Genomic DNA, 25,616 nt, shown 5'->3' on the forward strand with positions numbered 1-25,616 from the left:
CTAATTGATTTGGGTTCAAACAAATCTGTAGAGTGATGTAATGTAATCGTTTTTTATATTTTGCCTTCATCAATTGTTTTAACCAATATTTATTATATTTTTTAAAAGTTTTAGTTAAATTTTTTGGTTGTTACATATTTGCAAATACATGCAACAAGCCTTGATATAATCCTTGGTGTGCGCTCCCAAAGTCTCTTTTTGTTCTTCTCTCTTGAAGATCTCCCCTCATTTTCTAGTTCTTAAGTAGCTGGGGAATGGGGATTTAAAGAGAGAGAAATGAGATGAATACATAAATGAAATAAATAAATAAAAGATTTATTTTATTTTAATATTAAATAAAATATTTTATTTTAAATAAATTTAAAAATAAATAAATAAAAGATTAACAAGTCGTGAGTTCCTGCACCTTTTTTTTTTTTTTTTTTAACAAAAAAAGCACTGATTACCAGAACCTGGCTTAAAGAATTAGAGCATTAGAGACCAACAGAAATTTGTAGACTAGAGCTCAATTTGCCAAATGCTCAAAGCACCAGCCTCTTCAGTGATTTTATACCAGGCTTCTGCTCTAGGAGATAACTTGTGGTCTGGTCTGGGCAGGAGGTCTGGTCTAGAGGGTTGAGCCTCCATTTCCATGAAGATAACATCCGAAGGTTGCCAGTTCAAGGCCTTGAAGCAGCGAGCTATTCCATCTGCTCTGAACGTGGGAGGATGGAGCCAGAATGTGCAACCAGATCAAGAAAGAAACATCTGAATGTTGTGGTTTCTTGAAAGATAGAAACCTTCTACGGGGATTTAAATAGCCTGCCTATGTAAACTGCCTTGAATAAAGTCTAAGGAGAAATCTGAGGACCAAGAAAGGCAGTATAGAAATACCTGTATTATTATTATTATTGTGCCAGAAAGTGGAGAGTGGAAGCACTTGCCTCTTTGTTTTGCTGGATCTCTCTGTGGCCTTCAGTATCATGAACCATATCTTCTGGGCTGACCAACTGGGCTGGGCTTGGAGGCAGTACTACCTGGAAGTATCTACTGTTGCACTAGTTAGTACATTGGTTCATTCTACGTAACTCAGGGTCCAATCCTATCCAATTTTCCAGTGCTGCTGTGCCTGTGGAGTGTGCACTGCTTCCTGTGTTGGGGAGGCAGTCAGAGAGACCTCCTCAAGGTATGGGAACATTTGTTCCCTTACCTCCATACTGTATTGCGGCTGCACCAGCGCTGGAAAGTTGGATAGGATTGGGCCCTCAAGCAAGTGAGTCAAGCTACATGCTCTGCAAGAATTTGGGGGGGGGGCAAAAAAACCCAGCTCTTTCCTTCAGTCTGATTAGATTTAGTCTTCCCTTATACACACTTAGATGGAAGGTTCTTAACTGACTGAGGGCCCAATCCTATCCAACTTTCCAGCTCTGGTGTATCTACAATGCAGCCCCATGGAAAGGGCACAAATGTTCCCATACCTTAAGAAGGTCCCAGTGTCTGCCCCTCCACCACAGGATGTAGCACACACCCCAATGGCACTACTGCACCAGCACTGGAAAATTGGATAGGATTGGGCCCTGAAAGACACTGGCCTTTGCAGCCTAGTGATGTTTGGAGACCAAGGGTGATGTTTGCAATCCTATGCTTGTCTACTCAGAATTAAGTCCCATTATTGTCAATGGGGCTTACATCTAGGTAAGTGTGGATAGAATTGCAGCCCAAGCCACTATTAAAAGGCATGGGAACAGGGAGTGATTGGCAACCCTATTTGTGGCTGCCCCCAATGTCCACCTTTTTCTTCCTGCCCTTTGAAAGCTTCCCCAGCCTCATTTTGTTTCTGTTCAAGGCATAGCAGCAAGACCAGGGGAAAAAGGTGACAGCCTCAGCTCAGCTGTCCCCCTCAAGTCTTGGAAGGGAATGGAGTCCAGATTTGGGGGGTGGGGGGTCCTTCTGATGAACTGGCAGACCCACCCAGCGCCTTTCCAAAAACCAGTGGCAGAAGAATGCCCTCCTGTTCTTTCCACTGAGGAAGGCGGTGGGGGGGGGGGTAATCTGGGCTTGCGTTGCTTGCCACGTGTGGGGTTCACCCCCCAGCTTGCTCCTGCCTGGTGGAGAGGGAGGGGGAAAATCCCCCTCGACTCCAGCCCGGGTTTTCCTTGCTGCTCCTCTCCCTGAACTGGGCGATGCAATGTGGAGCACGTTTCTCTCTCCCTCCTCGCACTGTGAGTGTCTCCAGGATTTCAGGAGGCTGCTCTGGCAAGGCTGAGCGGAGCGGCTTCCCCGGCTCCCTGCCTCCCACAAACACAAGCACACAGCCACTCCATCCCTCCCCGCGCTCTGCCCACCGCCTTGGCTCTGAGCGCGGCTGCCGGATTGCAGCGTCTCCTCGCCCCGGAGGGCTCCGATGGCAGCGCCGAGGCGGCTCTGAGCCTCGCTGGACTTTCCCGCGGTGCCTGCCACGAAGAAGGGGCGGGCTGGAGGGGGGGAGGCGCCGCTGCCTTCCCCAGTCTCCTTCCCTCCCCGGCCGGCTTCCCAAAGTTTGCCTGGGCGCTCGCAGGGGGCTCTCCCCGCGCCTTCCCCGGGGTGGGTCTTGGCGCTGGAGGGCTGCGCGGGGGCCAAGGAGGAGGACTCCGGACGTGCCCCGGGATGGATCCTGCTGCCGCCGCCACCACTGGATTTGCACACCGCGCTTGGTAGACACGTTCGGGGGCGGGGGGCTTTTTCCAGGGGGGGAGGCGTTTTTCCCCTTCCTCCCTCCGCTATTTTGCGCACGATGGTTCCTGGGATCGGGACGCTGCTCTGGGCTCTCCTCTTGGGGCTGTTGCTGCCACTTTGCGCCGGAGCCGCGGACGGCAAGGCTCGGAGCTGCGGAGAGGTGAGGCAGGCGTACAGCGCCAAGGGCTTCAGCCTGCTCAACATCCCCTACCAGGAGATCGCAGGTAAGCACCTGGGCGGGCGGGCGGGCGGGCTGGCAGGGAAGGGTGCCAGGCGAGGAGAGAGCCCGGCGACGGGTCACCTGGGAACCTCAGCAGCGCCTCTCTCCCCACTGATGCTGTGCTTGGATCGGACTCTCAGTCACCTCCCAGTCTCGCCTTCGCCATTCTGGGCTGCTGCTTGGGCAGGTTGGGGGGCGATGAATTGCTTGATTGTGCGCCGAATAGAGAATCCCTTTTGGGTTTCCAAAGAGAGACCTACAGGGGGAAGAACAAATTAGGAGAGCAAATGGGAAGGGGGGGCAGGGCAGATTGGATGGGGGGGGAGTGGCGGGAGGCTCACTTTTTGGGGGGCGAGGGGAAAAGCGAGCCCAGAAGGGAAGGACTTTTCCTGAAGTTTGGAGGTGGATCGAAGAGAAGGAAGCCTGTTCCTAGCCCCTAAAATATCCCTGGTGTTCATTTCTCTTGAAGGACTGGTTTTCAGTCCCCCTCCATAGAATGGAACGCCTGTCCTTTTAGATCGCCACCACTGAGCTTATTTGCCCCTGTTTGGGGATGGGGGTGTGTGTGTGTGTGTGTGTTTAAATGTGTACCTGGCTAGCTTCTGTGACGGGCTGGCCAGAGTGGTCCTTTGCCAGTAGGGTGTGCTGTGCCTCAGACAGGCTTCTGCACCTCTCTCTGGGCTGGAGCACCTGTAGGGGATTATAGTAATCGCTTCACCTGAGAAGGGGAATGAACACACGCTGTCACCCCTGCACGCTCTCGGAGTGAGTCACCGCGAGGGAGAAGCGCCTTGCAGACCTTCTCCCCCCCCCCCCTTCCAGCCTAGTGATAATGTGAGAGAATAAGGCTGGTGAGCTTCTCCAACCCTCTCCCCAGTATGGCTCTGAGCTGATTTCTCTGCTCTTGGCTGCAGGCTTATCACTCCTGCATCTCTGGGACTGGGTATGTAAGAATGAAAGAAAAAGACTGATAAGGAGGAGTTCCCTAGCCAGGCAGAAAATGGGTGAGAGAGAGAGAGAGAGAGAGAGAGAGAACACACGAAGGAACAAGGAATGGCTCCTCCACCCCACCCCCAGGGGTTAAACTTGCTGCCTGTCACTGTTCAGCTCTGAATTAAGCCATCCACAGAAATTAAGCCTTCAGATCAACTCATTGTATGTCTGATTGTTCGACCATCTCTCTCAGGATTGGAGCCCTGGATTTGCCCATTCCTAACACAGAAATGAACTTCTGGCGTGAGTCAGTCTGGGGTCTGCTGGCTGTCTAAGGTCAGCTGGCCATCTTGCTTTCCAATGGGCTGCCTGAACTTTTCTCCTGAAAAAAAGAAAAGCTCTTACCCTGCACATGTCTGATCTCGGAAGCTAAGCAGGGTCAGGCCTGGTTAGTACTTGGATGGGAGACCATGTGGGAATACAGGGTGCTGTAGGCTTATACCACAGTCTTTCAAGACTGAAGGTTGCCAACCATTTGTCTTAAGGCTCTCCCCCCCCCCCAATTCCAAACAGATGGAACATCTCAGACACTTGTTGGAATTGGCTTATGTCAGTGAACAGTGACTCACTCTGCTCCTGGGGCTCTCTGCAGAAGTGTCCACTGTGTGTACCCCATACACAAGATCACACCTTTTGTGTTCTGCCTTCTGCCCTGTTTCAGTACTTATAATTGCAATTCTGGATCAACTGACACACTCTTTTCAGCCAGTGAAAGCTACCAAACCGCAATCTATGCCACTTTCCCAACTCAGGTTAGGTGGTCTTTTGACATGGAAGCAGGACTCTAGCTTTTTGCAACTGAGTATCAGCCGACACTGAGTTTGAATTTGATCTGTGGCAGCTCAAATTGTAGCAATGTGTAAAGATCAACTAGGGGTAACTTAAAACCATGTCTGCCAAGAATTGAAAAGGGCTATGTGAATATGCCCTTAGAAGTGTCCCAGCATCAGCCACACAAACGATTATACCAGAACAAGGGGGGAAATGTCACCCGTTCATCATTCTTGATCCGTCCTGTCATTATCGCCAGCTGGTTAAAGAGCATCACAGAAGAATTGATTCATGTGTAGTGACCATGAGCCTGCATTTTATGACAGTTCAGGGAACAACTATAACTTCTGCCCATGTGGTTAAGAATTGGATAGATTATGTGGTTATGTAGTTATGTATGTATGTGATGTATTTAGAAGATAAGCTTGTAATCTGTCCTAACCACTTGGATAGACAATGTAAAACTTTGGGGGGGGGGGCAACCACAGAGGCTATAGCAACCACATTAGGATTTGTGCAAATAGGACCTTGGGGTCTCTATAATGTGTCTGCTCTACCGAAGTGGCTGTCCCATGTCTGTACTCTGTGGGCAGATATACAATAGAAAGATATTTTTATTGGTCCAATTCTTGCTGTTGGTGGTGAAAACCCTCAGTTACAAACTCTGCAGAACCCCTGTTTGGGGGGGGGGGAGGAATTGAAGCTAGAAAATATTGTCTTTGCTTTAACCCAACTGGAGACCAGACAGAAATGTAGGCATTAGACATTTGTGCTTGTGGTACTGTAGGTATCATTGTGCCATGTTTAAATTTTCTCTCAAGTTGCTAATCAATTCTGTGAGGACTTTCCTGTAATTGAGACCATGACCTTCTGGGTTCCTCAGTTAAGTTTTCCCTGGACTGACTGTTGTTTCATTTCATGTGACTGATGGATGGTATTTGCTCTTTGGGGTGGGGGATTCAAGGCAAAATATTAAATGACATGGAGTGAACACCTCTTGTTGTTTGGTCACTGGAAAGTTTGATCTTTGGTGTCCATGAACTTGTGTTTAGTTGCACCCTTCCTTCTTCCTGTGAAACTTGAAAGAGCTGCATTAATTCTTGTTTGACTTCTTGCAAAGTAGCGAAAATAAGTGGTGGGGAACATAATAATCAGCTTCTGGCTTACATAACTACATCAATCACTATTAAACCCAACATTAGTCTTTGTCTTTAAGATTTCAGTACCATCTCCTCCCCTTTAATGTGTATTGAATATGAAATAACCCCAGGCGCAGGTGGATTTCTATCTTCTTTTTTCCACTAAGTTTTTCTGATTTTTAGTGCTGTTGGATTTTTAACTTGAGCTGATGTGAATTGATGGAAATGTTTTAGTTTATTGTTAATGTATTTGAGGGGGAGGTAGATTTTTATTTTGTGGGGGAGACCTGAGTTTTTTTTAAGGGAGTATAATTAGCAGCATGCACTTTAGTTGACAGTGCATTGATTAAAAGAAAAAAAAAGATTTGGAGAAGACACACATCATTGTTAAACGTAGATATGTTTATTTTGTCAACCTCACCATTGAAGCGATGCAGCCAACTTTAGAAATTTTATGAAGAGAGATCTTCATTCTGTCTTCAGACTATACATTACCTACAAAATTCAATTATATTTTCGATTTCTTTGTAATGGTGTATCAGATTTCAGTGCGTCTTGATTAGGATTCAATATGAAAACTGATTATATTTGATTTCCATTCAGAATACAGTTCTGCTTGCATATACAAAGTTTTGTCACAGTTGTACCATCTTACCTCCTTTGAGAAAAGTGACTTTAAAATAAATTAGTGTAGAAACTTTTTTCAATAGGTTGGCCTGTATATTTGATAATGGTGGGGGAAGGAGGCTTGGAAAATGCCATGTTAGCCATTAAGATAGGTGGGTACTGTCAGTGCCACTGGATCAAAATTTGAAGAATAGGGAGTGTTCAGATTTATGATGCATGTTTGAAAAAAGGGCATTTGATGTGTTTTCTTCAGTTTGATGAATGAGAATTTGAAGGGATATGTGACAACAGTTATAATGAATCTTAAAGTCTCTTTAGTATGAACTTTTGTTTATTTTGCTTTTCATGAATTTCCGTTCCTTTTGACTTTGTGTGTCCACACACTCCAAGCATGGCATGTCTGGTGTGGAAATTAACTTTTGTGTTGATTTCTTGTAATGCTTTTTCCTTCTCCTCATATTGTTCAGAAAGCCCAGAATCATGTGACTACACAAGCATCCATCTTTGCATTTCTACTATACTGGTGTTAAATTGCTAAGTGTTACTTTTTATGCACCAGCTAGCAAATTTTGAAATGGAACACATACATTGAAATCTGTTTGGGGATTTGCACAGACAGAATGTGCAGTGTTGCAAATTCCTTTAGCGTAGTGGTTGTACAGGCAAATTCCTGTTATATGGGCGCTGTAGGCTGACCTTGCGCAAAGTACTAGGAAAAGAGCTTTTGCCATTGAGGAGGTTAACACAGGCTGCTGAACATCATTTAAACACTGATGTTGTACACCTGTAATGTAGGATGTGGGGCTTTTCTATGTAGTTGTTGCATCTGCATCATTAAGCAACAGAAAATTTAGCTTTGAAATTAAATCCAGTGGCACTGACAGTACCCACCTATCTTATTGGCTAACATGGCATTTTCCAAGCCTCCTTCCCCCACCATTATCAAATATACAGGCCAACCTATTGAAAAAAGTTATATCTTAAAGGCATCTTGCCTGGATGCCTCTAAGAGGGGATTGGACAAATTTCTGGAGGAGAAGTTCATTATGGGTTACAAGTCATAGTAGGTATGTGCAAGCTCTTGGTTTTAGAGGCAAGCTGCCCCCGATTGCCAGATGCAGGGGAGGGCACCAGGACGCAGGTTGTGCCTGTTGTCTTGTGTGCTCCCTGGGGCATTTGGTGAGATACAGGAAGCTGGACTAGATGGGCCTTTGGCCTGATCCAGCAGGGCTCTTCCTATGTTCTTATATTTGTCTGCTGTTTGTTATTGGTGATAGACCTGTTTGAGAGTTATGATTCAGTATTATTATGTCACCTTTGAAATGAATTACTGAGCATCTGGAAGCACTAGAATTTTGGAATAATGTGATTGTCATTAAGAACATGGGGAAGTAGCATTGCTGGAGTGAGGTGACTGGTGTGGGCTGTCCCGGGACGCAGTGTTCCAAGGGGTGACACCCATGCTGCTCTAGTCTCCAGCCCTTACCGTGTTGTTGCCAAGTGGAGCTCTGTATTGTGTTTTGTGCTGGAAGAGCCCTTCTGCCCACACACCTTACACTCTGGTTAGCACCAAATTGTGGCACTCCAGAAGCAATTGGCAGTGACTCGATGATGTCATTACATCACCCCTGAACTTCCAGAATGCCACTGAAGGTAAGAGCTGCTGCTGCCACCTTAGGTGTGCTTTGAGGCAGGAACGCCTCTGACATGGGGTCAAGAATCTAGCTATATGAATGTCCTGTTATAGCAAAATGGAAGACAGGCAGAAATGTAAAGTCTTAAAATTGTGTAACTTGAAAACTGTGTCTGAATTTATGACTGAAATCTCAAAGGTTTTGGTGCAGCTGTAAATTCTTGTTCAGCTGTATAGAAGATAAAACGGTGTATACAAGGTGACACTGAGAATTTTTTGTTATAAGCCTTTTGGTGATAGAGAGCAGCTACAGGTGTTGTAGCTTGTGCTGCCTCTTGCCATAAGAGGATGCCCATGCCCTCTTATAACATCTGAAAAGGAAGTTGTGTAGAGACAGTGCTAAAGCTGTTTGCACATCAAGAACCTGCATGTTGCAACTAGGCACCTTCCTTTTAAAATACGCAGGTAACAGAACTCAGAAAGCAGTTGGGTAGATGTACTAGTATTCAAGGTGATTTTGGTCTTGTAGAATGAATTTAAACAGTGATTGGAATGGTGCTGATCGAGGTAACTAGGCAGGCTGACTTTGTTCCAGGTTTTCCAATAGAGGTGACTGCATGTATTATTTATATTGTGACAGCTGGGTGCTGTATACAGGAAGCTTGTCTTTCCAAAGAAGGTTGTAAAAAGTGTGAACTATTTCACAGGACTCTGCACACTGCAGTCCTGCTTAGGTCAGGTCTACATAACAGTAAATCAAGCTCAGATGAGGTCAGATTAAAACAAACAAACCCTCTACTTTTGTTTGTTTTTTTTTCCTTCCCCTTCCCACCCAGGATAAACGAGGATACTAACCCCCCCCCCCGACTTTTCATGGCCTCAGACTGTAGTTACTCCTAGTTAGTAAATAGTGGTGATGGTTGAATATTTGCAAATGTCAGTTTTTACATCAAATGTTGCCCCTTCCAGGTGGAAAGAGATAGCAGCCAATTGAAACAAAGGGGGGGGGGGAAGCAATATTCTTGATGATTTTTCAAGGAGAGCATCTTCTCAGGCTTGGGGGTGTGAGATTCTGCCAGTAATACTCAAATGGTGTGCTGGGGCACTTTGGTGTGCCAAGAAAACAAACAAGCAAACACCACTGCTAATCTGCTGCAATCAATAAATTAAATAATTAAAGGCTCTCTAATGACCCCAAATAACCATTCTCTGACATCTCTGAAAGATTGATTGCTCTGGCCTTGCCTTCTTCTAATCAGCATATGCTAGAAGTTGGGTAATTCTCCCATAGTTTTGCATTGGGCATGGCTGAACTATTCAATCATTCCCCAATGCAGAGATAGCAGAATTGCAGTCCACTGTGTTCCTCTGAGCAACTCCAGATTGGTGACTCATTCAGAAACACAAATAGGTGAACATTTCTCCTATGTTCTCCTTATGTGCATAGCGATCATAGCCGCTTTGAGTGCTCAGCAGGGACAGAAAGTGGGGTAAAAATCTTGTAAGCAAATAAATAAATTTCTGCAAGCAGGTAATTCTTACTCTGAAGTACTCTAAAAGTTAACTTCTTAGGATACAGGAGTGACTCGGAATTTTTTAAAAAAAGACTTCAGCTTTGGACCCTGGGAAACACAATTCTTACTGGTATATAAATGGAGAAGCTCTCTAACCTTCATTGAAAGGACTAACTATACAGTCTGTGTACAAGGCTTAAAAAGAGAAGCCTTGGTGGAGAGACAAATGGGTAAACCAGGTAGAAGCTTACTGTTCCACAACAACACTGAAAGTGTACCACTCAGCACTACTAGCTTTCTCTGGCAAGTCTTCAGGCATAATGGAAAACCATGGCTTCTCACTATGTGAATGAGCCCTGGAGAGTCACAGGCTCACCAACTCACTACTCCTGCCCCTTACCTTCCCTGCTTGTGTGGCTAGGAAACTTGGTCTTTGGAAATTGCATTTCCATGTCTTGTGTAAAGCTGGGAATTGTGGTTTCGTTCTGGTTTCACATTCTGGTTTAGAAACCAGAATTAAACTATAGTTCCTGGCTTCCACGAATTGCAAAGCTATGGTTAAAACAAAGTAGGACTGAAATGCCATGGCTCCATGATTGAACCAAGGAGGTAAGGTATTGGGGGGGGGGGGCTGAGCATAGGAGCCTGTGGACATTGTGGGAACCATGATTTTTTGTTGCATCTGAACCAGCCCTAAAGGAAAAGGGATTGCTAAAGGTATTTTGTACATCACTAAATACGAATGCATTAGAAACCATTCTACAGCTCCCTTGCTTCCTTTTTCATCCTAGAGCATCTTATACACTTAGAGACTTGGTGATGTTCAAACACCAAAGAGGTCAAGCACAATGTTAAAAGCCTGGGTCATTCTTTTTATACATCTGCAATAAAGAATATATTAATTTCATTTATATTACCACTTGGCTCTCATAAAAGGTCAGTTTCGGTTGAATGTACAATTACTTGCAAATGGCAAGTCTTATAACAAGTGATCAACAATAAAAGCTTTTTCTGGGCAATTTGTTTTTAAAATTACCGTCTACCGTTCTCTTGAACGACTCCACAGACCCTGCAGAATAGCCCGGCTCTTGGCTGGCTTTTTAGCAGGAAAGGGCAGAATACTCCGCATGCTAATCTTGGTTTCTGCTTAGTAAAGTAAGGATTCCTGTAATTACATTAAGGTTTTCAGTTGAAATAACAAGCTGTGTTCTTAAAACTTCATTATAGTGCTAAAAGATCAGTGCTCATATTTCCCACATAGTGAATTTACATTTAACTGCAATTAGACTTTCAATTGCCCTTAGTACCTCCTTCAGTAATTTCTCCATTTTAATACATCAGAGAAGATTCTCTGAAGTGATAGGATCTTAAAACCCAGGTGCCATACTGTTTTGAATGCCTGCAGGAGGGAGCTGTTGGCCTGCTCTCCACTGCACTACCGCACCACTCTGGCCAGGAGGTGGCACTGTGCACCAACCCTGCAGGGATCAGATGACCTAAGTAGCCAATAGGATTTTATCTTGTCCTATAAGACTTTTCATTCTAGCCTGGATCATAATAATAAATAATAAACAAAACTTTATTTATATCCCGCCCTTCTCCCCAAAGGGACCCAGGGCGGCTAACAACATATAAAAGAGATTAAAACATAATTTCACAAACAGATAAAAACATATTAAAAACACATTAGCAGAACCCATAAAAACAGTAGTCAGATAAAAGTCAGAATAAAAGAGCATAAAACAGCAGAGGAATCAGGCCTGTAAAAAGTAACTAAAAGATGTATAAAAGATGTTAAAAAGGCCATGAAGTCAGAAGGCTTGGTTAAACAACAAGGTCTTCAGGCCTCGCCGAAAAGTCTCCAGAGAGGGAGCCATTCTCAAGTCAAGGGGAAGGGAGTTCCACAACGTTGGTGCCACTACTGAGAAGGCCCTATTTCTTGCTGCCGCCCCACGTACCTCCTTAGGCGGTGGCACTTGTAGAAAGGCCTTCTCTGATGACCTGAGAGGACGAGCCGGATTGTACGGGAGTAGGCAATCTCTAAGATAGCCTGGCCCAGAGCAGTATAGGGCTTTAAAGGTCAAAACCAGCACCTTGAATTGGACCCGGAAACGAATGGGCAGCCAATGTAGCCCCCGGAGAAGCGGGCTGACAGTCAAACCACCTAGCTCCAGTGACCACACGGGCCGCCGCATTCTGCACTAATTGCAGTTTCCTAACCGTCTTCAGGGGCAGCCCCACATAAAGCGCATTACAATAATCTAACCTCGATGTCACCGTAGCATGGAGCACCGTGGCCAGGTCTGCACGATCCAAGTACGGACGCAGTTGGCGCATTAGCCGAAGTTGAGCAAAGGCCCCCCTAGCCACAGCCGCCACCTGGGAATCCAGGAGCAGCTGCAAGTCCAGGTGGACCCCCAAGTTGCGGACCTGCTCCTTCAGAGGGAGTGCAACCCCATTCAGAGCAAGCCGATAATCCAGCACCTGCATCGAGGATTTCCGAACCAGGAGAGCCTCTGTCTTATCCGGATTTAATTTCTGGATCATCAGTCTGAACTGCCCTGTGTGATTTTTTGCTTACTCCAGAGCTGCTGCTTCTGACATATCTCCAGATTCATGTTCCATACACAGTTCCCAAGGCTCCTTCTTGAAGCAACACTCAGTGAAAACTCTTATTCCTTGGAGTGATCCACAGAACCTATATACAATCAACAGCTTATCCTTGCAATTTAAATATGATTCTCAACTCTGTCACAGTTACCCTCTCCATCAATGCTAGGATTGCTGTTTGTGTTGTGAGTTGATTGTGTGACTGTGGCATCACTGAGAGTAAATGGTGGAGTTTTCCTATGCCCGTTTCCATCATTTGGGCAGGGGTTAATTAATCCTGGAGGTGTGCTTGCATACCCTTTAAGTGACAGATATAAGGTAGACAGCAATGCCCGCCATTGAAGAATATTTTGCTTTGTGTCTTTCTGTCACCTATGTATGCTTTAGTACAAATCACAATACAATCTCTCTCTCTGAGAGAATTAACAGAAAAGCATTCTCCGGGGATGGGAAAGCCCAGCACAGTGCGACTCGAGTCATGAGTCTCTACCCTCCTGCAACTTGACTCGAAAACAAGTCATAACGGGGGCACTTTCCAAGTCGCTGAGTCGCCCTTCCACAACTCAGTAGGATTTGAGTCCAGTTGTCCAGCCCCCTTTAAAAAGCCCACCGTGTCTCCGTGGAGGAAAATGGGACTACTGCCAGGCTGTGTGAGTGCAGGCTGTCCCAACAAGCTTACAATTAGATGTTGACACAAGAAGATGACAGAAGCAGGGGGAAGGAGATGGAAGTGGGGAAAACAGGGGATTTATATGCAATTGTTTCAGCAGCACAAACTTGACTTTGGCTGCAAGCCAAAGGCCCTGTTTGGTCAGTGACTTGTACTGGCCCAGGGGTGTCGCAAAAGTGCCGTAAGACATTTTTGTGCCTCTGCAAGAGGCACAGATGTGCACCAGCTGTTGGAGGCCGAATTCAGCCTCTGGAATGCTAGCGTCTGATAAGTTTGTGCTGGCCTGCCGCAGGGGTCTGGGGAGAGCAGTCTGTTGATGTTCTAGGATGGGGGGAGAGTGAATGGTGGGCAAGCCCATAGGCAGACAGGAGTGGGATCTGTCACTTAAGCCGAATCCTAACAACCCTGGGCGGCCCAGCCTAGTGCCACCTCTTTCGGTGGCTTTGTAACTGTTTGCCATTGCCAGCTTCTTCTCTGGGACTTACTTAACTGCTATGTTGCACTCCATCAATCTTATCTTAACTGATATTTGATCCGAATCTTTTCCTTTAATCAGTCAGCAAGGGTTCATGGTCTGTAAGAAGGATGGTAGACAACACACATGTCTGTTTAAAAATAAAATGTCCACATGTCTGGATGCTAGCCAGGCATTTCTGTGTTTGTGCATAGTTTTTCTGCTTCAGTAAGAGCTCTGGAACAGAATGCAACTGGCATCCATTGTGACCCATGCAGTTGTAGTAGCATGCCACTTTGTGCTCATGCAGGCAGCTATAGATTAACAATTGTAGATGTGTTGGCATTGCAGAATTGTGAGACTTGGAGCGTTAAAGCATGTCCTTTGATCCTCAGTGATGCCCTTGGTAATAAACATTGTGCTTTCATTGAAAGACTTCACAATTCCAAAAAGCATCTCATTTTTATTATGTATGTCAGTGCTGCTGTCGTTTTGGAGACATTTAACTTTCTGGGCACCACAGCTGTATGTTCTGCAGTGATTTGTTGTACAGATGAAAATTCTGTTTCATGTTTGTGCTGGTAAACCATGAGTTTTCTTGTTTAGGATCAGTCAGAAATGGGAAAATCAATACTCGGAAGACCTAAGTGTGTGGAATGTGGGGAGGAATGACATTCACCAACACCATAGATCCCAAAGGATGTACAGCTTGTATAGAGGCCCAGGGATAGGAAGGCACTAATTGACTACCTCCCAGTATCCTATTCTCACTATCCATGTATCCTGCTGTGAGACCAGAGGCTCTTGATCTTCAGCTGATGGCTACTAGCGTTGGAAATCCTCTGCATCAGAAGAAGAAAAACAAGTTTTAAAAGCCCATGTTCCCTTTATCAAAAATTATGCTATGTAGCTATGATTTTTTTCTTTAATTGCTATGGCAGATTTCTGAACCATCTCTTCCCATAGGAGTAGTTAGATGCAGATAATTTTAAAAACGGACCAAAAATGATCCTAAATAATTGATCTGATTTTTGTACTGGCAACAGTTCAAAAATTGACCTTTTCAAAACTAAAGTTTTTATAAGTGTATTGACATGACATTATAAGAGAAAAAGGGAGCAGAAGTTAGGGTTTTAGGGGTCAAAGCCACTGTTTGGCTCATTCATAACTTCCCAAATGAAATAAGAGTTGGAACTTTTTTTTTCTAGTCCAGGGATTTGCCTTCCTGAATCAGTGTAATTGAAACCTTTAAGTGAAACATTAATGCCTCTAATTGTTTGTTGAAGGTAATGGTGTCAAAACACACCTCTGGCCATTCCCATTGTCAGCATGGCTCACCTATTCTTTTGGGGAGATTCTGCTCTTCACATCTGCATTTTTTCAGTTTACCTTTCTTAAGTCTGCTTATCACCTTGCATATTGGCTACAGCAGTGGGACTTACCTAAAAGTTTCATTTTACCAGCTACTCAAGCCTCAGTGTCTATAAAGGAGATTGATCAGCAGCACTCAATCACCATTGAGGTAGCAGGTTGTTTAGCCCTTGATGCACATAGCCCACTGATTCCCAAACTCTCTGGGAGAGTATGGGCCACTGTTAGTCTTTGCCAGGGAAGGAAGAGAGTGGCACCCGTGCTCCTGCAATCGCGCTGGTGCTGGGGACATCAGGGCTATTTTTAGACTCACCAATGTGACACAGATGCCCTTTGGAGGCTGGGGAAAGCCTGCGGGACCCTCTGCAAGCCTCCCCACACCTTAGAATTGCTGAAAATGCTTGCGTGACCAACTTCCTATTTTGCAACAAAAACTGGAAGTGGGTTGCGTGAGCATTTTTCAACATTTCTTGTTTAACTTCACTTTCATAAGTATTAGCAAGAATCCGTGGAAGAAATTTGACAGAGCAATATTTAATAATAAAAATTCCAAAAGACAAAAATAGATTGATAGCTCAAGAGGTTTTTGTGATTATACTGGCAGCATCATAAAGCTTCCATATACCACATACTTTGGGTGGATAATTTTTCTGAAAATGGTTCAAAACTGTCTATTCAGGATGCATTCCTCTATGGATTTCTTCTCTCCAGTGATGTCAACATGAAGCCAAGTTTGAGAATGTGATGACAGAGCATAGCTGATTGGATCTGACTATGTGGCGATGTTGCTAAAGGCAAGCGAAGTCCATTTGGAGTGAGGGGAATGCTGCTGAAACACAGATGTTTTTCATCCTTTAGAAGCAGTTTTTTCCCCATCGCCAAAAGCAAGAGAATGTTTTTGATGCTATCAGAAAGGTTTAAATGTTTTGAAGTACTTAATTTTAAAAGGATCCTTACAGATGTTTTGTAACATAAACACAAATGTGATTTTGTTTATTCAAAGATTTGCTGTAATTTTGTTTTGTTTTATTGTGGTGGAGCTTTTCTATCAATAGGCAGCAAAAATAAATAAAATATATTTTTATTTCTGGGAAACTGACTCCTTAAATCTTCATCCATTTTGAGGTTTATAAATTCTGTTACCATCATTCCAAAATTCTGCTTTCTTTCTGAAAGGCGTCTGGAGTGGAACCCAATGCGTAACCGAGCTTTGGAATAATAACAGAGTGGAACTGAGGGAATGCACTCATCCATATTAATCTTGACTGGCTCAAGCCCAGTCAAGCCCAGTAAATTGTTGCTGGATGTACTATACAAATAATTTTCAGTTGTGGTGGCTGCTGTAGCACATGTTTGTTCTAAGTTGGATTTCTATGGATGCAAATAATAAAAAAAATGAAAATGTGAACTTATTTAAACACTTCAGTCAACAGTGCAAGTAGTGTGACTGGTGAGGCTATTCCTGTGACCTTCCTGAATGCAGTTATCTGAAGCAACCACTTCCAGTTGAATCAAATACCTGCTTCCTTTGACCATATGTATCAGAATATTTGGCTGTGAGAGGTATGCTGAGACATGGTGAAAGGGAAAATCCACCACGGTCAACTGTTGTCATTCCTGTACCCGTATCTCCTCTATGGAGAACTCGTACAAGGAAAGCGCCCTACAGGTAGACCACAGCTGCGATACAAGGACATCTGCAAGAGGGATCTGAAGGCCTTAGGAGTGGACCTCAACAGGTAGAAAACCCAGGCCTCTGAGCGGCCCGCTTGGAGGCAGGCTGTGCAGCATGGCCTTTCCCAGTTTGAAGAGACACTTGGCCAACAGTCTGAGGCAAAGAGGCAAAGAAGGAAGGCCCACAGCCAGGGAGACAGACCAGGGACACAGTACACTTGCTCCCAGTGTGGAAGGGATTGTCACTCCCGAATCGGCCTTTTCAGCCACACTAGACGCTGTTCCAGAACCACCATCCAGAGCGCGATACCATAGTCTTCCGAAACTGAAGGTTGCCAACTCATATCTGTTCTGTGCAGAAGAATGTTTCTTTGCAGAGGATCCAACTATGGGATAAAATAGCAAACTTGATCTGGTTTGTATCATTTTAGACCAGCACACTGTCAATTAAGAGAGATTCTCTACATCATGGGAAGCATTGAGAGCGAGAGAGAGCGAGTGTGTGTTTATGCACTCATCAAATGCTTCTCGTGATGTTTCTTGGGAAATAACTTGGTTTTTTAAACTGCAAAACTGGTGTAGAGACGGGGTTCATACTGCCTTTTTTCCTTGTTTAAAAACCTTCAGTAAGTGCTTTTGGGCTGTGTCTGGTTTGTTTTGTTGACTTGAGGCTTTTATGAACTGCACACTCAGCATTGTGCATTTCCAGTGCCCTTCGTATTTAAACGAAACAACACAACTCTCCAGGTTTTTCTTGGGGGGGGGGGGGGAGAGAGAGACCATGCAGGATATTGGAATACCCAGTTTACTTCTCAGGAGAAGCTCCTCAGAAAAATGAATTAACATTGAAAGTTGATAGTATTGATTGTCATAGAGCTGAAACTACAGAGCCAATTTCAGCTTCATTTTTGCTGAGGTAACCTCTCACACACATTCATACCCCTCCAGGGCAGTGATAAGTTCTTTCAGCATCTCAGTCAAGATTTACATTGCCTTTCCTCTCTTGCAAGTCACCTGAATGTGCCTGAATTGAGCCCTGAAGGACTGCCTGGCAATTTCTCTTCCATTGAGAGAAAGAGCCCTTCATGCCCAGTGTTTTTAATCTACTGGGAGATACACACCTTCTGCAGTTCCCTTGCCACCCCCAAATATTGGGAAAACCTTTTTTCTTCACAGAGCTCATGTGCTTCTGCCCCACCCCCCACCCCAGGCCACTGTATCAGTAAACTCAACAATTAGGATGTAGAAGTTTGATATTGGGAACAAGGGTAGTGAATTGAATTATTTTGACCACAATCTTATGCATGTCTACTCAGATGTAAGCCCCATCAAACGCACTGTGTTTGGTGGGCTTACTCCCAGGAAAATGTATATAGAATTGCAACCTTTGTCTGGCATGCCCATTTGATGGAGCGGAATTAGAAAACTGGTTTGTTACCTAGAGAAGAATTTGAAGACTTCTACTTTTGCTTTGTTCCTAAGCTACAGGTAATTACAGTCTTTCCTGACAATAGTTAAATAACATGGCTAGTATGTCAGCAGTATTATAACAATTGTCAAAACAAAGTTAATTTATACTGAAGCTTGAGCTCAGAATTGCGTAGGGTCAAACTGACATCGTTATCTAGTTCTGTGCTCTTCAGTTAAGTTCTGTCCTCCCTACCCAACAATGTCAAGCGGAAAGCTAGAATAAGATGTTAGAAAATAAGTCGCTCTTGCTAAATGTAGAAATGAGATTTTTGTATGTGCGCCTCCCATCAGAAGATTTTCTGTTTAATGTATGTACCAAATTTGTTCTTTAGCCCTTTTCTTCATGTACATGGAATATAGTGATATCTGTGCTTCACTACATTATTTAACTACTTTAAATCCATTTTTACTTCAATAAACTTTCTCTTATTTCAGTGAACAATTGAAATTTAGCAAAACACCCCCATGACAGCCAACAGCCTGTAATTATTGAAAGTCATGGTTCCAGCGTTTTTTTTTGTTTAAGAAATTGTAATTTTTGAATTTTGAACTGGTTCTGTGCTATAATAGCATGGCACCTGTGCTTCGCAAAGGTATTTGCAAAAGTAAAGGAAAACAAATTAAGAAAAAGTGTATGTAGTTTGAATAAAGCGAAGTGTGTTGATGCAGAAAAATGAAGTGAAATTCAAAATGCAGGTTGTGTCTCAGCATCTGCAGGGGTTCCATTCCCAGAACCCCCACAGATGCTGAAAATCGTGTTAAATCAATTTTTTAAAAAAACTTCCCTTTACTCAACAGGTTTTATAATAACCTTGCTTACCATTGTAATGTGGGAGAGCGACAGCAGGCAGGCAATCAAACCAGCAACAGCTTAGTTTCAGTTCACTCTGAGGGAAACAACCCTCCCTTCCCCCTGGAGCCCACGAAAGAATGCAAAGATAATGCAAAGTGATAATCACTTCTGCTTTGCATTCTGTCGTGGGCTCCAGGGGGAAGGAGGGGGTCACCGGTACTGAAACTAAGCTGTGGATTGATTGATTGCCTGCCTGCTGCCACTCTCCTGCATTACAATGGTAAGCGAGGCTGAGAAAACTGATGTTTTTGCTTTAATTTAAAGGGCCAATTTAAATGGGGTTAGGCCTGCACATGGACTTGCTCCAGCTTCCTTGTGGCAACGACGGCCCTAGGGAAAGGGTGAGTTGCATCAGCTGAGCTCGGCCAATGCAGGGGTCTGGGAAGGGTGGGGGGGGGAAGACATTCCAGGGCTAGGGGTGGGTGAGCAGTGAACGGGACCATGGGTGGACCATGGTAGGGGAGTGGGAGGCAGGGCCAGGATCCAGTGGTTATGCTAACCCCATTCCCGGGCAACGTGGGCCAGCCCGAGCTGCTCAAATTTGCACAACCTCCGGAGGTGACCCAGATCCGAGTAGTCCCATTGGGGCTGTAGTGGCTCTCCCTGGGGTAAGAGGAAGCTATTCCCAAACCTTGCACTGGATACAGCGCAGGCCCACTGGTCTGCCTGTTAAAGCACAAGTCAGGATTGCATTGCACATGTACTAGAGGCCTGATCCTATCCAACTTTCCAGAGCTGATGCAGCTGTGCCAACAGAGCATGCATGGCATCCTGCAATGGGGGGGAGGCAGTCACAGAGGCTTACTCAAGGTAAGAGGATGTTTGTTCCCTTATTTTGGGGCTGCCTTGTGGCTGCATCAGCTCTGGAAAGTTGTATAGGAGAGAGCCCTGAGTCTGTCCTGTTATGGATCTGTCCCTTTATTTTAAATGAAAAATAAAAATATTAATCATGTTCTTCGCAGTTGGCATCCCTAATCTTACCACTGCCACTTGCACAGATTAACTAGCCCATCTTCAGGTCACTGGTATCTCCTCTCCACCTGTGGTCATCTATGCTGCTTATTCGAGGAAGGAAAGGAATCATTCTAGCGTTATTTTATCTTGCACCTGAGGCATCGAAGAGAATTGTCGCCAAGATTGCCAGCCCAATAACGTACAATTTATTTTCCACTAACGCAGCCTTTTACTTCAAGCGGCATAAAACAATGCTTCATTGCCTTTTAAATATATTTGAATACTGTTATTTGGAAGAAAGGGCATTCTCGGCAATTACTGTAGTCTGGAACATAAAAGAGGCAAATAGGACCAAGCATTGAGCCAATCCTTCCCTGCTTGGCACTGCTTCCTGCCGCTTATTCTGTGTGTAGTTGTAATTCAGACTTTACCGAGCCGAGCCTCCTGCGAGGCTCCGTTAGAAAGTTATTAATAGCACCTGAACTGTTATTTGTTTCACAGAGTCTTTGGGGAGCGCTCCTTGTAAAACTGCTTGTAGGTGCTGTATGTGCCCAGAAGGAGGCTCTACTGTGTAACTTGGTCCTGGAGGCAGAGGACCTCAAGCTCATATTACCCTCCTTCTTGCAGAACTGATCTTCATGACAGAAGCTGCCTGCAGTCCAGGCAAAGGCAGTGGCTGGGGCTCGTACTCCAAGTGCAAGCAGCAAATTGCTGCCCTGTTTTTCACAGCCCTACAAGGTCTGTTACCTTAAGATTCTAACAGGTTTTTAACTAGGTTTCCTATTGAGCAGCAGATGTAAAGGCTATGGAAAGCTGGATGGTTCGTCCCCTTCCCCCCCCCCCCCCCGAATGAAACCTTTCTGGAGATGCTGTGGGAAGAGTGGGTTTGTTCTGTGCCTGTTTGATTTCCTTAAAATTAAAAAATCTTTACTCAATATTTTAGTTTGTTTTAAGGAAGTTTCTCCTGCCTCAAACTTAGAGATGTGTTTGGATCACTCCCACCTGAAACTTTGGATCCCACCCATATACATTCTGCTAGTCTTGCTTCATGTCACTATACTTGGCACCCAGAATCTGGAATCTGAATCTGAGCTGAACTTCTAAGACTTTGGGCGCAATCCTAACCAGCACTGGCTTTCCAATCCTTTCCAGCACTGGCTTAGCAGTGCCAATGAAACATGTGCTGCATCCTGCAGTTGGGTGTAACTCATGGAGGCCTCCTCAAAGTAAGGGAATGTTTGTTCCCTTACCTCTGCATTGCCCTTATGTCAGTGCTGCATTGCCCTTGTGTCAGTGCTGGAAAGCACTGACATAAGGGTTTAGAATTGCGCCCTTTGTTTTGCTTCTGTCTTAACTTTTCAAAAGTGTTTTGCTTGAACAGCTTTGCCTCAAGCTTCACTTTAGCAAAAGAGTTAGCAAAAACTCAGTGTCCAGCCTAGCATCTCAAAGATGATTTTTTCCCCCCAGAATGCATTATTATATGAATATGAAATTGTTGTTGGAACAAAATGTGCACAAATGGCTTCAAAGGTCAGAATGTAACTCTCTATTTGGAGTTAGAGATAGGAACTGGGGATGTGGAAGAGGGGAATAAAGTTTCTGCCACCAAGATTAGGTGTATCCTTCAGATCTGATTAATCCTAAATTCTGGAATTTCCATGGTATTTGTAGGCACTAGGTCTGCTGTCATGGGAATTCGATGACTTTGTTAAAATCCACTTTGATCGAGAAGTACTTCTACTATGGGCTACCTTTTAAATGGCTTGCACAGCAAATTTTGGTACAATTTTTTAACAAGGGGCCTCCAAATTTTATATAGCTTAGAGCCTCACCAAGTCTAAACGGGGCACTGTACACAGCACCCCTAAACTGAATTTCTTTTCACACAACTATATTATGATTAGGGTTTGGAGTGCTGGTGAAAATATAATCAATTCATTCAACTGCCCATTTTTTAAGTAAATGTACATGTGGAAATAAAGTGACATTTTGCACGATTCTGAGTGCAATTACAGAAACCCCATGTGGGAGAAGAGGAATGGTAGCAGCCAGGGAAGGCAGCAGGTAGGCATGGGGTAGAGGCAGGGACAGTGGCGTCACTAGGATTCGCGTCACCTGGTGCGGGAGGCCTGCACATCACTCCATGCAGTGGGCGGGGCAACGCCCCAGGTGGTGGGCGTGGTGCTGTACCATCAGCCTGCCCCCACTGGTTTATTGGCTGTACCTTTTGTTAGAACACAGATATTTCAATATGGTTTGTTTCATTGCATTCTGCATGAAATTACACATGGATTGATATATAACATGATGGTCTTATTCCTCCAAACTCTGATTTTAGTGGTTTTGAAAACTTGTAGAGTCTCACACACACACCCCGTGTCAACTTACTAACACCTTATTGCAGCAGTTCTCAAACTTTTAGCACTGGGACCCACTTTTTAGAAAGACAATCTGTCCAGGACCTATTGGAAATGATGTCATGGCCAGAAGTGACATCGTCAAGTAAATTAAAAGAAATAATTATGAATAATTAAATTAAAATAAAAGAAATAATTAAATAAGGAGGAGTCAGTCCTGTTCCACCAAATGAATCTACTCTGAAGTAAGTCCCATAGTGGTCAGTGGGGCTTACTCTCAGGAAAGTGTGGGTAGGATTGCAGCCTGTGAGCCCAATCCTATGCATGTCTACTCTGAAGTAAGTCCCATAGTGGTCAAAGGAGCTTACTCTGTAGTCTGCCTGCAATAACAACCCCCCAAAAAGAATCAGTGAGATTTCCAGCCCTCCCCAGTGCCTGGTTTAAAGTTCTTCTATATCAGGTCCCTGCGCTGGCCCAGCTGACACTCAAGGAGGCACAAATGTGCCTTATTGCAAGGGACTTGTGCCGGCCTATTGTACCCTAAGTGTATCTCTTCCATTCTTAGCCAACTCTACCAGTTGCAGCTATGCTTCTGGGCCCAATTCAAAATACTGACTCTGTTCTTTAAAGCCATAAATGGCATGTGAATTGGTTATTTGAAGGTTTGCTTGCTCTCATAGGAACCTACTTGTTTTTCAAGAGCCTTGGCAGAACCTCTTCTTTGCTATTGCTATTGCTATTGGCAATGTTTTGATGGATTGTAGCAAGACAGTGCCTTCTTAGTGGTGGCACACCATCTGTGGAGTGTTAACATGAAAGAGATCAAGCTTTTGTCCTTCTGAAGGATATCAAGCTGACTCCCTTCTGGGCTTTAGATTCCAACTGCAAATATTCCTGTCAATGAGTTTTCAATTTAGTTTAGGCTTGCTTTTAAATTTGCTGACACTGTATGCTGTTTTAGTTATTTTATTGGTTTTTTTCTTTGTACAGTATTATATTCAGTGGTATCGATAGGATGGTGTAGGCGGACCACATCAGGTTTTACGCACTGGAGGAGTGACACCACTGCTAGCCAACATTTTTAAAATCTTGGTATTTTCAAATAACGTTATATATCATTTGATGCAAAATTTCATGGGGAATGCAATGAAAAAACAGCATTGAAATATTATAGCCAAGAAACCAATGGGGGCAGGGGCAATGGTGCATCACCATGCCCATCACCAGGGCATTGCCCTGCACACTGCATGGGAGGAGGTCCATCAGGGGTGTGATTCGTTGGTCTCCTGCATCAGGTGAGGCAAACCCTAGTGACACCACTGATTATATTTCATAAGCTGCTGTGATTATATTTCTGACAAGCATGATATCAATCCAGTAAGTTTAAAAAAAAAGCTGTTTTAATAAATACTTTAAATATAAGACACTGACCATTATATAAGTGCAATACTGTCAAATACCAACCCAGTCTATGCTATAGTGCAACATTCCTGCAGTGCTAAAGCATCATTTTGTTTTTATGCCATTGGTATGCAGCAAGTCAGAGTTGCAAGTCCATATTTATCTACTTCAGAAAAGAAAGAATGGCTGAGTCAACCCTGCTGAATTTCCCGTTCAAGTGCTCTGAAGAATCCATTAACAGATGTAGATCAGCGACTTAATAGGAGACAGTGGAGAAAGGTTCAGTTTATTTATATACATGGAAGAAGATTTTGGGCTAGAAGCTACATTGCAAAAGGAAACACCATTCTTTTTATTGTTCTAAACAGCTTCCATACTACTACTAATAATGATTTTAAAAATATGTACATGTTTACAGTAGTGATAGTAAAATATTTCATTTCTCAATAAATAAATCTTTAGAGATTGGACACTTTCAGGAAAAAAAATGTTAGCACTTGTCATGATACAAAGGGTTAAGAGAGCCTTTCAGAAATGGAATAGGAGTCACGCCTGTTCAATCTTGTCACTGGAATCCAGTCTCTTTTTGTATGTATGTATGTATGTATGTATGTATGTATGTATGTATGTATGTATGTATGTACAGAAATGGATCTAGTACAGACCTCGCTTTAAACTTATAGTGATAAACAAGAGGGACTCCTTTTAAAGGAGAGTGGGAAGGATTTCTTTCCCTCCCCCACATTGACCAACAGGAGCTTTGTGCATTTGCTTTCAAAGTATCATTTGGGAAGCGGGGAAGTTCTGCATGTCACACACAGATTCAAGATTTTGGCTGAAGACCCCAGTGGCTGTATACATATTAATTTAATAATTGAGCCTGTGTTCTCATTTAAGTCCCTATGGTGCTATATTCTCCAAGGCAGTGGTTCTCAGAGCCCTTTTCAGCCCGGGACCCACTTCTGAGAATGACAATCTGTCTGGGACCCACCGGAAGTGATACCATCAACCTGGAAGTGATGTCATGGCTGGAAGTGACATCATCAAACAGGAAGTGACATACTGTGATGCCAGAACCAGAAGTGATGTCATCAAGCAGGGAGTTTTTACCTAGGAACTCAAACTGTAAATGACAAGAGAAAATATTCCAGCTCAGAAGCTTCTTACAATTCTCCACTGCTGTCAAACAAAAAGAATAAAAATAAGACAACATCTGGAACAAAATATTTGTGATATGCTCTGACTTAGCTTTCAGCCCATTTGACATTCAACCCTGAAGATCACCAAAATGCTCTCAGCCACATGCTCTGACCTCATTTTCAGCCCATTTCACATACAACCACAAAGATCACCAAAGTCATGGAATTAATTGGAAGCTACTTAAAAGGTCATCTAGTCCAACCCCGTTTGTAGCTTCTCAAACATATTCTCAGTGCAGAACAGATGGCCAAGGCACTTGGAGAGATGCATCATATCTGTTTGACTACTTTTAATGGTGTGCATCAGAGAAATGTGAGGGAGCGGTGGAGCATCTCCCTCCCTGCTGAAGGAGCCCATGGGAGGCGAGAGGGAGCCTACAGGGGTGCCCTGGAGTGGAGCCCATGGGAGGCCATGGCATGTGGCAGCAGCGTTCACAACTCTCCCTGGCAGAGACACAGGCAGGTGAGAGGGAGTCTGGAGGAGTGCCCTGTACCAGGGAAAGATGTGGACGCTGCTGCCACTGCCGTCGCCGCCACCTCCCACAGGCTCCACTCCAGGACGTCCCTCCAGGCTCCCTCTCTCCTCCCATGGGCTCCAAGGATGACGGCAGCATGCGCACCTCTCCCTGGCACAGGCAGGCGAGAAGGAGACTGGAGGGGCATCCTGTGGTGGACTTCGTGGAAGGCAGTGGCAGCGGCAGCAGCATGCACACCTTCCCTGGCACAGGGCGCTCCTCTGGGTTCCCTCTTACCTGCCTGTGCCTCTGCCAGGGAGAGGTGCGAATGCTGCTACCACTGCCACCCCCTCCCACAGGCTCCACTGCAGGGTGTTCCTCCAGGCTCCCTCTCACCTCCCATGGGCTCCACGGACGGCGGCAGTGTCCTCACCTCTCCTTGGCACAGGCAGGTGAGGAGGCTGGATGGGCGCTCCCCCACTCCATCACCAGGTGCCAGGGTGCCCCTCACTTGCTGGTGATGGTCCTTGCAGCCCCCCAGCCCACCCCTCCCCCTC

General features: G+C 44.6%; 1 protein-coding gene across 2 annotated transcripts in view; it reads left to right on the plus strand.

Annotated features, from left to right (window-relative positions):
• Nucleotides 1-2,567: 2,567 nt before the first annotated feature.
• Nucleotides 2,568-25,616, plus strand: part of GPC6 (glypican 6) — an 853,410-nt gene continuing 830,361 nt past the window's right edge. For both annotated transcript variants that reach the window (XM_066621046.1, XM_066621047.1), the window contains exon 1: nt 2,568-2,918. In XM_066621046.1, the coding sequence (XP_066477143.1) occupies nt 2,753-2,918 (166 nt within the window). In that variant the 5' untranslated portion in view covers nt 2,568-2,752. The remainder of the gene's footprint in view (nt 2,919-25,616) is intronic.

This window comes from Tiliqua scincoides, chromosome 3 (genome assembly GCF_035046505.1).
Source record: "Tiliqua scincoides isolate rTilSci1 chromosome 3, rTilSci1.hap2, whole genome shotgun sequence".
NCBI classification, from domain to species: domain Eukaryota; kingdom Metazoa; phylum Chordata; class Lepidosauria; order Squamata; family Scincidae; genus Tiliqua; species Tiliqua scincoides.